This window comes from Mus pahari, chromosome 1, assembly GCF_900095145.1.
Source record: "Mus pahari chromosome 1, PAHARI_EIJ_v1.1, whole genome shotgun sequence".
Taxonomy (NCBI): Eukaryota; Metazoa; Chordata; class Mammalia; order Rodentia; family Muridae; genus Mus; species Mus pahari.
In genome coordinates this window covers 154,170,841-154,185,476 of record NC_034590.1, presented here as the reverse complement: position 1 = coordinate 154,185,476, position 14,636 = coordinate 154,170,841, and the positions used below count along the sequence as shown (strand labels likewise).

Here is a 14,636-nt window from a genome sequence, read left to right as displayed (position 1 = left end):
CTCTCTCTCTCTCTCTCTCTCTCTCTCTCTCTCTCTCTCTCTCTCTCTCTCTCTCAGCATTTGTCAGATGAGCAGGCGGGTTCACTGAGTGCAGGGGAGTCCTCACCCACAGATTCTCGCTCAGCAGAGGCAAGACAGAGCTATGGAGTTTCAGCTCTAACAAGGGCCCAGTGATACTGTGTGGATTTGAAAACTACTAAAGTAGAGGGTGTGTGTGTGTGTGTGTGTCTCCATATGTCTGTCTATCAGTGTGTGTGTGTCACCTCTTTGTGTGTGTGTGTGTCTGTCTGTCTGTCTTTATGTGTGTCTTTGTTTGTGTCCCTTTACATGTCTCTGTGTCTGTCTTTGTGTATCTGTCTGTCTGTATATCTGTCTATCTTTGTGTGTGTGTATGTGTGTGTGTGTGTGTGTGTGTGTGTGTGTGTGTGTGTGTGTGTGTTGCTCATAATTAAAGATAGTCAGATACACAAGGAAGTAAGCTGCTATGGTAAGCCAGGACATCAGACAGTCAATTACCAACAGGTTTGGATACCAAGAAGTTGGAATTTCTGGATTAAAAAAAATACAAAATGAAACTCTTAAAGATGTGAAAAAGAACACCACAAATAGAAATAATGAGAGGCTCCAGAATGGCCAGGAGGATTTTAAAAAGAGATGAAAGCTGATTGGTGGTACAGCTTGGGGTGGGTGGGTTAGACAGCAAGTGAGGTGTAATGGAAAAGCTCTCGTGAGCCGGGAATGGATCTGAAAGCATTTGTTCTCACATCCTGCTCATTCATACTGCCAAGAAATGTACCTACTGTGTGCTGGAAGATGGGCCAGACTATGATACCTAAAGACACCCCCAATCTTGAGAGGAAACCAGACGTGCACACATTCTAAACCCACAGTGGGACAAAAGATGGAGTGGCCAGCTCTGTCTCCGGTACCAGGAAACTATCCTGTGCTCCAGCTTCGCACACACTACAGTTGATTTTTCCATGTTTTCTGCGCACTGTTGGAGCCTGGACCCTCACAGGACCCTCGTCCATCTTCCTCTCCTGGCTTGCCCACACCAGGCTCCTAGTGTTTGTTCCCTATGGGCTGTGGGAAAGCACCCTCTGGCCAGCATGACCTGCTGATGACCTTTCCCTCGCCCATCCCTTGCTAGGCAGTGGAGCGGCTCATTCACCCCCAGCTCTGCGAACAGAGCATCGAGACATTAGAGCGACACGTGGTTCAAGCCATCAACGCCAGCCCCGAGCGGGGCGGCGAGGAGGTCCTACACGCCTTCCTGCTGGTACACTGCAAGCTGTTGGCTTTCTACTCCAGGTAAACCTGAGGGCCTGATCTGAACCAAAACCTTTGTAGGCCCTTGTCTTCAGTGAAACGTCCCAGGTTCCGGTCTCTATCCTTAACCTTCCCCCTTCTCCGGAATGGTTCTAACCAACACTTGGAGTCTAACTCTGGCCACTGGAGCCTTCCTAATGATAACTTCTGTTTTATATAAAATTTTGATTTTAAAAATCGGTAGGCTAATCTTCTTTAGACCCTGTATATCTCCAGCAAGGTTTTAGTTGCATGCTCACAGGCCCCCTTGCCCTGTGTCTGCAGCCATGGTGCGAGCACCCTACGCCCCCCAGATCTCCTGGCTCTCATCCTTCTGGTTCAGGACCTCCAGCCCTCCCCAGGCACCACAGAAGAAGAGGAGGATGATAGCGACGGCCCTCAGGTCCCGGAGCACAAGGAGAACAGGGGGACATTTGTCTCGCTGCTCTAAGATGGAAGGACTCTGGAATGGGTGGTCTAGAGGGTTGTGCAGCTCCAGAGAGTTGGCGCTGGGTTGGAACTTGGCTTTTCCACTTAGCCGTGAGAGCTGAGCTCATACTCACATGCCATCTCAGGTGGCCTAGAGTTCCTTGTCCGGGTGGTAGGGACTCTGGGGACAGGGTTTTGTCACTCTTGCGGATCACTTAGAACCTCGCCATGCCCAGCATGCTATCAGCCTCGCCACACTATCATGTCATCAGTGGTGCCAGGCTGCACAGGTTCAAATACAACATGTCAGACTTTCTAAGATTGGAGGGCCCTGGACAGCGGGAGGGCCGTGTCCCCAGGTCAGGGCAGAGAAGGGGCGTCTGTGAAGAACTGGGAGATGGGGCTGTGGGAGCGGCCAGGTAAGCCTTACTGACTGCATCTCCCTGGCTTTCCCACAGCCTTTCCCCCAGAAGAGACCAATGAGCAGCCAAAACATCCCTGTGCAGCAGGCGAGGAGCCAGAACACCTCAGTCCCCACCAGGAGTTCCGAGGAGACAGTACGTGCTGGGTCCTAGGGGAGAGGGGGGCATCTCCATCTTACCTCAGGCCAGGCCAGGCCTTTCCAACTTTCCCCATGGGAGAGGCTGCCTGGCCTATGGCCGGCATCTAACGTGATGTCATCTTTTGCAGGACACAGACAGCATCTCCCTCCCTGAAGAGTACTTCACTCCTGCACCTTCCCCAGGCGAGCAGAGCTCAGGTGACGCCTCTGTGGGTGGGTGGGTGGGTGGGTGGGTGGCATCATGGGGCAGAAGCCAGTCTGCAGCCTAGAGAATGCGTCTTGGGGGGGGGGTGTCATTGTGTCCTGTTCCTTGTGAGGGACTGAGTGCCTCACTTAGACTGCTGTAAATCAGCTCTGTGGCAGCCCTCCCCAACAGCCCCAGCTTGAATTCAAACACTGCTAAGGTGGCTGGAGAGATGGCTCAGCAGTTAGGAGCACTGGCTGTTCTTCCAGAGGACCCAGGTTCAATTCCCAGCACCCACATGGCCGCTCACAGCTGTCTGTAACTCCAGTTCCTGGTAATCTCACACCCTCACAGCCTCATGCAGGCAAAACACTAATGAACATAAGATAAAAATAAATAAATCTTTTTAAAAAAAAGAAAAAAAATGCACCATACAAATGGTATCACCCCAAACCTCCATATGCTTTTATATAGCTGCATATATGTGTTCTCTCTGCCTCTGTGGTCTTTATAATTAATAGTTAAGTTAGCAACTAAAATTAAGCAATAGCTCACTTGACTTCAAGCCCATTTTAGAGTATAAATACTCAGTTACACAGTTTTTTTTTTTTTAAACCTTACCTGTTTTTCCAAGATCTGTGGGTAAGTAGTAAAAACTCGCTATTAACGCTATTAATGTTCAAATTGCTGTTTGAATGCACAGCATTGCTTAGAGGAGGAGATAAACCAACTTCCTGCCTGTCATCAGCAACAGGAAGGAACCAAGATCTTAGGACAAAAGTAGGGAGCCTGTGGCTCACCCACCTGACAAGAGACTGGCTTGCAGAAGGGACACATGAGGAACTATTTTTAAGAGAGTTTCTGTGAGGCTTCCCTAGACCCATGGCTCTGCACTCAGCCGAGCCAGTCTGGGGACCTGGGGCCACGGGGACCTGCAGTGTGTGCTGAGTCCCACCTGCAGCTGGCCACCCCCGAGGAGCTTCACAAACCACCAAAGCCCAGCTCATTCCAACATGGTGACAAAATTAAGCTGCGTTTTGGTGGGGCTGCAAGATAGCTTTCCCGCAGAGGACCCGAAATGATTTTTACATATGGCTCATGTTGAACACACCGAGTTCGGTGTTCTTAAGAACCCTAGTTAAGTCTGGACTGGGCTTTGGGGTGCCTGGGGGACTCAGACATTACAGACTGATTTTTATGGCGAGACATTTTTCCTGGGGGCGGGGCTCATAGCCTTCTTTGGCTTTTCTAAATACCTCATGCCCCAAGGCATAACTGCCGGCTTTGCATGGCCTCGGCCTCCATTACACACACCTTACAATTCCTTCCCTGTCCATGTCCACCCTCCTCTCTCTGGGCAGCTGGGTTTGTACTGGGTTTGTACTCCTCAGAGCTGTGCTTAATGTTCTGGCGTGGAGGGAACTCCCCACTTACACTTGGAGCAAGGGTGTTCCTAGGTCTCAAATACCTGATTTACAAATGATGACTGCAGTGCAGGTCGTTTGTAAACCGAGAGTCGGCACGTGCCCGAGCTCTATGTGTAGCTCTGAAGCATCCGAACCCAGAGATGGGGGGGGCAGCTTACAAATGAGGGCTATTTACAGTGAAGTGCAAGAAAGGATAATTTTACAAACGTGTAATAATTCAAATACATAGTGGCTTCAGTAGGCTGGTGAGCCGGATAGGAGGGAGATCAAGCTCAACTCCCTGCACACAGTGGGTGCTTAGCAAGCTCGAAATCTGAAGAACTGAATGGAGAATGCTGACTCCCTATACAGGGAAACCTGAAGGAATAGAAGTCAGAGACAAGGAGGGACTGGGGGGCAAGGGAGGGTCTGAGGAACGTGTCCCACCCTATGGTCAGATGCCTGGTGAGGGCTCAGTTCCCAGAAGGAAGCTTCTGTCCCTGCTGCTTTAACCCTGGACATTCAGTGCTCAGGGCTAATGGCTGGAGCGATCAGTGATCTGGAGCCCCTGGGCTGCAGGAGTGGGGGATGGGCCGCGGGCTCTTTCCACAGTTCTGTTCTCACCTGTGGCAGGTAGCCTCGTCTGGCTGGATGGTGACACCCCGCCCAGCAATGCTCTTCAGGTAAGACTCCCGTGTGGCCTCCTCTGGCCATGCTGAGGGCCAGAGTTCCCTTCTGGGTAGCTCCAGCAGCCGCAGCTGCACCACAGCCTCCTCGGCTATGGAAGCGGGACTAGGGAGAGCAACAAAGGTGACCCCCTCCCCAAGTTCTTGGAAGTGAAGAGCCAACTTAAGTTTTAATATTAAAAAGTTAAAGCTTTAGATATGAGAAGTAACAAAAGTCAAATGTGGAAGGGACTGTCACTAAGACCCACCCATGAAGATGGACTATCTTCTAGCTGCTTCCCTCTGGTCATTTATTGTGTATACACACACACACACANACACCCACACACACTCACATTCATATACGCAGATGCACGCTCACACATGCACACTCACACACATTCTGCATGAACATGTGTGCATAGCTTATGCATTTTTCTTTTTCATAATCACAGCCCACTGGGCTTCATTGTCCTTTCTACTGAAGCATCCGCCTGTCTGCGGAGAGCCCTTCAGCGTTACTTCAGCATTATGTGAGGGGGTTTCTAGAGTCTGTCAATGCACGTGCCGTACTTACTCAGGACGTCCCAGAACAATGAGCACATGGCTCTCCACTTGTTATTGTTGTGTATAACTAGAGGGGGCTCCTTACAGAGACATTCCTGTGGTATTTCTAATGACTTAAGATTTCTTATACATGCAGAGCCCCTTAGCCCCACCCCAGGCTGGAGACTGTTCATATAGTCATCTTATGCCTCCGTTTCCACAATGTAATTGGGCAGAGCCATTGGGATGTTCTGAGGGTGACTGAAATGTTAAGCACATTAAAGCTCTTTCCTCAAGGCAGAGCTTTTCCCAGCCTGCCTCTGTATCTCTTCAGATGTTCCTTGACCACCCACCCAGGTCCCGTACCCCCTCCCGCTGCCCATCGTGGTATCCCGTCCTGATTGGGCAGAACAGCCAAGCAGAAGCTGAGAGACAGAACGCAGAGAATGGGAGCCACTCTTGGCTACATCGTGGCTATCTAAGCATGCCTGTTTCCCGTCTAAAGCGCTGCCCTAGCAAGGGCAGCTTCCGCAGCACAGAGACCTCGGGGCTGGGCTTTATGGGAGCTATAAGTCAGGCAGGGAATGGAAGTCAGGGTGCGTGGCTTCAAGTTGTAGATGAACCTGGACCTTCCTTCCTGCACTTCCCACCAGACTGACAGATCTTCCTCCCCGACAGATGGCTGAGGACACCCCCGAGGGGCTGGCGCCTCACTCCCCAGAACGTCCCAGCCCCAGAAGGATCTTCCTGGATGCCAACATAAAAGAAAACTACTGTCCCTTAGTGCCACACACCATGTACTGCCTGCCCCTGTGGCCAGGCATCAACATGGTACTGCTGACCAAGGTACCGAGCCACCAGCCACCTTAGCAGCTTCCAGGCCTGCGTAGCCTCTCTCTGGTTGCCCCGTTTCACTTGGCACCCACTGTTCCCGGCAGAGCCCAAACACCCCACTGGCCCTGATCCTGTACCAACTGCTGGATGGTTTCTCCCTACTGGAGAAGAAGCTGAAGGAAGGTCAGGAGGCCGGAAGTGCCCTGCGGTCCCAGCCCTTTGTTGCAGACCTTCGCCAGAAGATGGACAAGTTTATCAAGAATCGAGTTGGGCAGGAGATTCAGGTATGTCACCGAGGCTGCGTGCACCAGCTTCGGAGGAGAGGCGGAGCTGACCATGGGCCCAGCTACCAGGTCATCCCGGCTTGTCCGTGTTTCCCTCGGTCTGTGGCCCTAGTCCTCGTGGAAGGATAAAAACCAAATAGTTGTACTTGACAGTTTTTTAGAACCCTTTTTCTAGGAATTTGGCAGGATACAAATTGTAATTCCAGTGCTTTAGACAGGAAACAGGCTTGCTTAGATGGATAGCCATGACGTAGCCAAGAGTAGTCCACCTAAAAGCAGCATACCCATAAGCCAGAGCTTGTGCGTCACAGGACACTGCCTGCCATACCCATAAGCCAGAGCTTGTGTGTCACAGGACACTGCCTGCCATACCCATAAGCCAGAGCTTGTGTGTCACAGGACACTGCCTGCCAGTCTCCTGGAGAGTAGAGCTGGGTGGAGACTGAGGCCAAGCACTGAGCATTATGGGAAGTCAGTGCCGAGGCCTTCACAGGCACCAATTACAGTCCACCTCGGGGAAGGGGTTCTCGAGCAGAAGGGTTCACTGATACAGCTTGGGGCCCCTGCTGTAGCTGGCTCTGCCTGAGTCTGTTTGAGGAGCTGGTGTTCATTGGAGCTAGAATGTGAGTTAGTCTGAAAGGGGCAGAAGGATTAGAGGAGGCAGAGCAAGTACCCGGAGCCCTGGCTTGTCAGCCGACAGCACAGTATTCTAGGGTGTCCTGGGCGTCATGGTGGCACACCTGTTAGAATGATGGCTTCTCGCTTAGGGAAGAGTCATCCAAGGTCCCCCTGAGGCCACGGGCCACCTGCAGCGGCCACTTCTTCAGACCCCAGCTTGTGCGCCCTTGAGGGACTCACCTGGCCCCTCTGATGGCATTACAGTCCTTGTCTGTGCCCACTGAGGCCACATGACCTTCACCTGGCCCACAGAAATTGCTCTTTACATCATGCCCTGCTAAGTGACGGAGCAGGTGTGCCTGAGCGTCAGGATGTAGGACGGAGTCTCCCCTGGACCTCCCTGCAGAGCATGGCCCAGGACAGACCAGTTACCCTTCTTCTTTACAGAACACCTGGCTGGAGTTTAAGAGCAAAGCCTTTTCTAAAAGTGAGCCAGGATCGTCCTGGGAGTGAGTAGCCATACTTGGGGCAAAGGGGAGTTGTTCAGGGAGAGTGGCTACAGGGTCTCCCCAGGTCCTGGGGGAGAGAAGCTTGAGGATTTAACAGTGGCAGAGAGGGAGTTCCAAGGATCTGGGGCTGGAACCACAGGAGGTCGGAAGGGACATGGACCTACCACCAGGCATGTAGGCCTGGGCTGTACTCAGATGCAGCACCAAGTAAATGCCACCTAGGAAGCCACCACTTACTAGCAGAGTGATGTGGTTCCACGAGATGCCATGTGTCAGAGAACAGCAAGGAGAGCCAGGCAGCTGCTTTCCCGTGTGGTGGAGGAGGTGGCCATGAGCTCTGTGTGCCTTCTCTGTATCACTGCCCAGGCTGCTCCAGGTCTGTGGAAAGCTAAAGCGACAGCTGTGTGTCATCTACCGCCTTAGCTTCCTGGCCACTGCGCCCAGCAGGGGAGGACCGCACCTGCCCCAGCACCTGCAGGACCGAGCCCAGAAACTTATGAAGTAAGGGTGCCATGCTTGAGGGAGCAGGAGGTGGGCAGGGCTCGTGCACAGCTGCCTAGCTCCCAGTTTTCCTCCCTCCCCAGGGAGCGGCTTCTGGACTGGAAGGACTTCCTGTTGGTGAAGAGCCGGAGAAATGTCACCATGGTGTCATATCCTCTGCCTGGCTCAGCCAGAGGCTAGACATGTGTGTCCCACCATGGTGTCCCACGGAGCCATCTATAGGAATAGCCCACAGCTGCATTTCAGAATCCCTGCTGCTCCAGGGTTATCTTAGAAGTCGTCTAGGACCTTTATGTCCGTGATTTCCATCCATCAAATCCTTTTCCAGGGGTACCAGGATGCTTGCTGAGAGAGCGCCCCTGTGTATCCTCCGTGGATGGTCACAGAGTAGTGACAAGGAAGGGCACCGAGAAGGCCCACCACAGATGTCTCTGCATGCAAGGGACACAATCTGTGCATTGTAGAAATGAGTTCTATTGAATGCTGGTTTTCTGGGGAGGTTAACACAGCTTTTCTGGTTTAAAAATCTCCCATGTTCTGGACTCTATCTCATGGGACTTTGGTCCTAAGCAGGTAAATGATCAGGAAGCCACAAGACCCATAAGCCACCTCCCTTCCATGGGGTTCCCCTCTCAGATATGATGCTTTCAACCTCTCAGGTGAGGAAGAGCCAGATCGTGACGAGGGCAGGCAGTCAGCCAGCCCATTCATCAGCCAAGTGGCTCAGTTCACACACCAGCCTCGAGGTGTATGATTAAAGTCACTCCTGAAATGACCAGCTGTGACCATGGCTTCCTTCCCATAGAGTGCAGAACTGCCTACATGAACTGTGAGATAGCAAGGACCTCGAGCGGGGTTGAGGAGCTGAGAGACCATGAGGTCCCCAGAGCTTAGTGGAGGCAGACGCTTGTGTCGCCGAGCGGCCTTGTCTTCCAGGTCTCACCTCTGCACAGCCAGAGCCCCATGACCAGGCCAGAGGCACCCCCACCATCCCCACTGTCTCTGCCTTTGAAACCCCTTAACTCAGGCCTGCACCTACCTGGAGGATTTCCCAGGCCTGGTCCACTTCATCTATGTGGACCGTACATCCGGGCAGATGGTGGCTCCCTCTCTCAGCCCCAACGAAAAGATGTCTTCCGAGTTGGGCAAGGGGCCCCTGGCTGCCTTCGTCAAAGCCAAGGTAACTGTTCCTCTGGCCCCGGGTAACCTTTGCTGCTTCTCAGGGTGGGATACACTGAGGTCCGACCCCCACTATGACCCAGGAGAAAGAGGCCATTCTGGTCTCTGAGGCCCTAATCGCTTCTGGTGTTACCCTGGCATCGGCTGTGTGCCTGGTTAACCGGCCATGAGCTCCTCCGGCACAGTGGCTTGTCCTCTAACCAGTGGGGCTCGGTGCACACGGGCAGCCCCTCCTGGTGTACCTCAGTGTGCCTGGCATCTCGAGAGTACTGGCGCCAGGCCAGAGCCCAACGTAAGGGGATGCGCAGCAAGGATCTGCTGAGTCGGCTGAACTGGAAAGAACCCCGGGGGCCAAGCAATCGTTGCATCAGAATTTGATTTAATTTTTGTCCTGCTAGGTATGGAGTCCAAGGACTCGTGTACTGAGACAGCACTCTGCCCTCTGAGCTACTCCCACACCCCAGCCGAGTGGAGCGGGGTGGTTTCCACTCAGGAGGCCTCTTTCTCTGTTCTTCTAATTTAATGACGCTTCTTGACAGACTGGTAGATTTTGAAGGAAAGACTCTGCCATTTCTAAAATGTTATATCTTTATTTCGTCTATATAAAGTTTATCACGATGAGTAAGCTAGGTGGTGAGAGGCCAGAGCTGGAAAGCCCGCTCAGTTCTGATTGGCTGTGCGGCCTTGACGTGTTTTGGTTACATTTCAGTTCTGTTTTAGTTCAAATATCCCTTGCAGAGATAGCGCTGGCATAAAGGGTACAGGTCACTAAACACAGATGAACTCAAAGAACTGGGGCAGAGCAGGGCCCAAGCATGCCGCACACCGCGCGGTCGGCTTCCTCACCTACCACGTTACCCCTGCATCCTGTTCCGGGGCAGAGGGGACTCTAGCCCATTGCTCTCCATTGTTGTCCTCCCAGTGCTGCCCGCTCTGCATGCACAGGGCTGTGTGACAGATTCTCATGTCAAGTCAGGTGCCTCTCTTCCTGCTGTTAACTCTTTACATGCCTCACCTGTAGCAACCCTGTGACGCAGGCGTAGCAGAATTCACAGGAACCAGTCCCCCACTGAGTCCTTGATCAGATGGCAAGGCTGTTATTGAAGTCATCTATTTGTGTGGCCAGGTTACATTCCTGGAGCTGGTAACTGATCCCCGTGTCTGTTGCAGATTTAATTAGATAGTATATTGTGTCAAGTGCAAAGTAAAGACCACGCCCTTCCACTGAGGCTTCTGACAGAGTGCGTCATTTCCCAGCCCTGGCACACAGTAGGCAAGCCTAATGGAGAAGACCTTCCCTTGGGCTGCTTTTAGGCAGCATAGGTGCCAACACCCACTTTTGGAAGAACATTTCCAGGGCCTCCAGCACAGAGTCCGCACCCTGCAGGCCTGGGCAGTTGGGTTTATTCACAGTCTTCTTGGCTGTTTTCTGGTCTTGATGAGCAGATTACTAATCCATTGGATTGTGTGTAGTAAAGTTACGTGAGGCACTTCCACTTGTATTTGACCCCCGTGGCAACTGGAGGGGAGCCTTCTCAACTTGCACCCCGGAACGGTTCGTTCCTACGACTCTGACCCAGACAGCATCCTGCCTCCGAGAAGTCCCGGACACCCAGGACCTCCACAGCCCTGTGCTGTGCTTTTTCCTGGTGGAGGTGGCAGCCCTGAGAGTGATACTAAGCAATCTCCCCATCCCCAGGTCTGGGCTCTGGTCCGACTGGCGCGCAGGTACCTGCAGAAGGGCTGCACCACACTGCTGTTCCAGGAAGGGGACTTCCGCTGCTCCTACTTCCTGTGGTTCGAGAATGACATGGTGGGTGTGCCCAGTCTCTGAGCAGGACGGTCCTGAGAGCTGTCCACTGCTCTAAACCCTTGGATACCTTTCTTCTGGGCTGTTCAATCTGTCTGTCTCATCTCCTCTTGTCCCTGGTGGAGCTGCAGGTAAGCACGTGACTGGGGTGTAGGACTGTCCAGGTAGATGTGAGCCAACAGGAGGGGCTCCCTGTTCTGAGGAGAAGCCATTGTACCCAGCTACTATCTCCTAGCCACAAGACTGTCAGTACTGTCACTTGTAAACAAAAGAAAAGCTACACCTTGACCCCCACTCTGGGAGGACCCAGGCTCAAAGCAGCTAACCAGCCTGTCTGAGGCTTGCCTCCAGCAGGGCTCAGGTCCCTCCCTGTCCTGGGCAGTACCATAGACCTCACCCCACCATTCCAAGGCCATTGGAACCCACTGACTCTCCCTTCCCCGCCCCCTTTCTTTTCCTCACCTCAATACTTCCTACTCACTTATGTTAATTATCTAGGAATCACTCCTCCCTCCCTTAGGGTCTCTTGTCCTCCTGTTCCTGTATGATTCCTGGTTCTTGCTCTGTTCTCTCTGCTTGCTATAACAACCCAGCCTTACTGTAGTGCGATGTAGTGTCTTCATCTGTCCCTCCCAACCTGGGGGAATGGTTGGAATGGGTTCTGCTGACCCATTTTACAGATGGGGACACACCGCTGTCTTGGAAATACACATCATGGCTGGGTCCACAAAACCCAGACAATGTCACTGGAAACCAAGGTTCGATGTTCTGAGCCTCAAGCTCGTACTCTTCCTAAGTGCCCGAGAGTGCTAGAGGACAAGGACAAGGATTTGGTGACTAGAATTGCCCCGTGGGGCAGTGGAGTGCAGCCCAGCCGTGGGAGACCAAGTTTTAACCACTGACCGTGACACTCAGCCACACAAGGGTCCCTGAACACTGCTGAGCCGTCTCCCTGTGGGGCAGGCCTCACGGTGCCACCTGAGCCTCCTCCCCCCTACCTTACCCTGCCCTGATAATTCCCATTTCTTCCAAAGCATAGGCTTTGGGTCTTTTGAGAATCTTTTGCTTCTCAAGACACACACACACACACACACACACACACACACACACACACAGACTCTCTCTTCCTCGGCCATTATGAGCGCCTCACTAACGCAGCCCCACCTGTTGGTAGCAAAAGCTGCACAGTATGGTCAGAGCTGAACACTGGGCCCCATTCCAATGTGTAAGGTGGTGGTGGCTCTCTCTCCTTCCCAGGCAAGGAAGGAAGGCAAAAAGCCGGGCCCTGCAAGGGCTCCCACACACCCCCTCAAGCCCACCCCCACCTCTACACACTGCTCCCTCCCCCTCGTTCTAAGACGGTCTTCCCCCTCCCACAGGGATACAAACTGCAGATGATCGAGGTGCCCGTCCTTTCAGATGACTCGGTCCCCATTGGAGTGCTGGGAGGTGACTACTACAGGTGACACTGACTGGCCCCAGAGCCACATGTGCCCCAGGTGTTGGTGGCAAGGCCTCAAGCTCCCATGGGCAATAGCTTTTCCAAGAGAGAGCAGCTACTTTGATAGAATAGAAACCTGGTGGGATTCCCACATGAAGAGAAGAAGCATTTAGAAGCATACCCTGTTCTGCTGCAGCACGGTCTTGGCTGCATGGGAAGAATTCAGTAGGGCACACACACACACACACACACACACACACACACACACACACCCTCTGTCAGCTAGAACACTGTCCAAAGATATAGAGCCCCAAGAGAGGGACTGTGTCCTGGTGTTGAGCTAGAGCTTAGGGACATTAGGTAGTGTCACACCCTGGGCCATTCTGTGAGAACTGTGGGTGGGCATTTGGAGACTTCTGTGGCCAGGAAGCCCCCCTGGCCTTGCCTGAGTCCAGCCTTTTCTTCTGCAGGAAACTTCTGCGCTACTACAGCAGGAGCCACCCCTCAGAGCCCATCAGGTGTTACGAGCTGCTCACGTTGCATCTGTCCGTCATCCCCACGGACCTGCTGGTGCAGCAGGCCAGCCAGCTGGCCCGGCGCCTGGGGGAGGCCTCCCGGGTGACCCTGCCCTAGGCCATCTTGTTTGCAGACTTCTTCAAGCGCCTTCTCTCATACCCCACTGTTGACTCCTCCACACGGGCTGAGGAGCAAGCCCTCTCTGAAGGGCGGGGATGCCATGATTCTGTCGCCCCCAGAACTGTGTGGTCAGAGATGGCAGCAGCTGCTCTGGGAAGCTGCCCTTCTGGGTGCCTGGGAGAGCAGAAGAACGTCTTAGTGCTCTGGCTGTCTGAAGTCACCCTCTTCCTGCCATTCTGCCTAGGGTAGCTGGTCCCTACCCCAAATGGAAGGTGCTCCCTCTGGCTGGTCGCCATTCCAGCTTGGCTCCTGCCCCCTTGCAACTGAGTGAATCCTGTTTCCTCACATTTGAACTGACAGCACCTACCTCTGGGGTGGTCAGGAGGATTGCTGGACGTGCTCGGGTGCTCAATAAATGTTGGTTCTTGTCGTTATCCAAGCCTGTCCCTGGCCTTTCCTGTGACACTAAGAACCCCTTGCCTCCTTAATACCATGATTTGGAAAGGTTGAAAAAAATATCATGTATGTGTGTGTGTGTGTGTGTGTGTGTGTGTGTGTGTGTGTATCTGCCTTCTACCCACCACTCTTTAGGATGCCCGTTTTATTGGGGAGAGAGGTGTTGCACATGTGCTTGAGACCAGAGGTCGGCTATGGGAGTTCTCCAGATGCCGTCCACCTTGTGTTTTTGAGATGGTCTTTCACTTGATCTAAAGTTAAGCTAGGCTGGCTGACCAGCAAGCCCCAGAGACCTACCTGGCTCCCTCCCCTGACTCCTAGCACTAGGGTGCACGAGAGCCACCACTCATGGGTTGTTTGTTATGTTTTCATGACAGTGTGGCAAGCACTTGACTAGCTGAACTATCTCCCAGCCCCTAGGATACCCACTTTAAAAGTATAAAGGTTTTCTCTTCAGTCTTAGAAGCCACGTGGTATGAGGTATCCAGTTTAACCCACACCCTGGGCATCTATACCCTCACCCCTGGGTTTTTTGTGGAGTATATCCTGGGGACCCCTGGAGATACCAAAATCTGCAGATGCTCAAGTTCCTTAAATTTGTAGCATTTGCTTAGAGCCCTCAAATCCCCTCTACTTTAGTCTCTGTGTGTCTTATACCACAAACTATTCAAATGCCATTTAACTCATTATTGTACCTGCTGAGGGAACAAAGACAGAACAGTTGTCTGCGTACTGAGTGCAGATGCAGCTGTTTACTACTTCTAATTGATTGCATGGGTGTGGATGTAGAGGCTTTGGACTCAGCGTTTTAGGAGAGATTCTTGGACAGCATAAACCTTCCTCGTGTGCGGAGTGATGCCCGTGCTGAGGGTCGAAGGATTCTCAGAGGCCCTCATACTCAGCCATCTTTGCCATGCCTTCTGGGTTTGAACCATTTCTGACACAGGTTCCTATTACCGTCTAGGGGTCTTGATCCAGTTCATTTTCTCTGGCAGTTAAAGACTTAAAAGGGAAGGAAAAAGATCTTGAGAGCCAGAGAAATAAATTCTCAAACACAGCATCCAGCAGCAGACAGAACCATTGGAGAGAGGCTTTTATTAGGGGTAAAGAAATACACCCCAGCAAGGTGCACACAGAGAATAGGCTATCTGCACAGCAAAGGGGGTACCCGGAAACCCAAAGGGCTGGGGCTTTTAAGAGTGTGTGAGGGGGGCTTCCTCCACCAATTGAGAGTTTAGGTCAGTTTGAATAAAAATAGGACAGGAAGG

The 14,636-nt window shown here is 52.6% G+C and overlaps 1 protein-coding gene across 3 annotated transcripts in view; it reads left to right on the top strand.

Annotated features, from left to right (window-relative positions):
- The window catches only part of Hps1 (HPS1 biogenesis of lysosomal organelles complex 3 subunit 1), a 26,041-nt gene extending 12,707 nt beyond the window's left edge, over nt 1–13,334 (top strand). For all 3 annotated transcript variants that reach the window (XM_029547454.1, XM_029547447.1, XM_029547442.1), the window contains exons 7-20: nt 1,151–1,311; nt 1,594–1,711; nt 2,196–2,294; nt 2,428–2,497; nt 4,523–4,572; nt 5,779–5,946; nt 6,039–6,218; nt 7,284–7,345; nt 7,712–7,846; nt 7,930–7,995; nt 8,882–9,026; nt 10,725–10,838; nt 12,215–12,297; nt 12,747–13,334. In XM_029547454.1, coding sequence (XP_029403314.1) covers nt 1,151–1,311; nt 1,594–1,711; nt 2,196–2,294; nt 2,428–2,497; nt 4,523–4,572; nt 5,779–5,946; nt 6,039–6,218; nt 7,284–7,345; nt 7,712–7,846; nt 7,930–7,995; nt 8,882–9,026; nt 10,725–10,838; nt 12,215–12,297; nt 12,747–12,909 — 1,614 coding nt within the window. In that variant the 3' untranslated portion in view covers nt 12,910–13,334. The remainder of the gene's footprint in view (nt 1–1,150; nt 1,312–1,593; nt 1,712–2,195; nt 2,295–2,427; nt 2,498–4,522; nt 4,573–5,778; nt 5,947–6,038; nt 6,219–7,283; nt 7,346–7,711; nt 7,847–7,929; nt 7,996–8,881; nt 9,027–10,724; nt 10,839–12,214; nt 12,298–12,746) is intronic.
- The last annotated feature ends 1,302 nt before the right edge of the window (nt 13,335–14,636 follow it).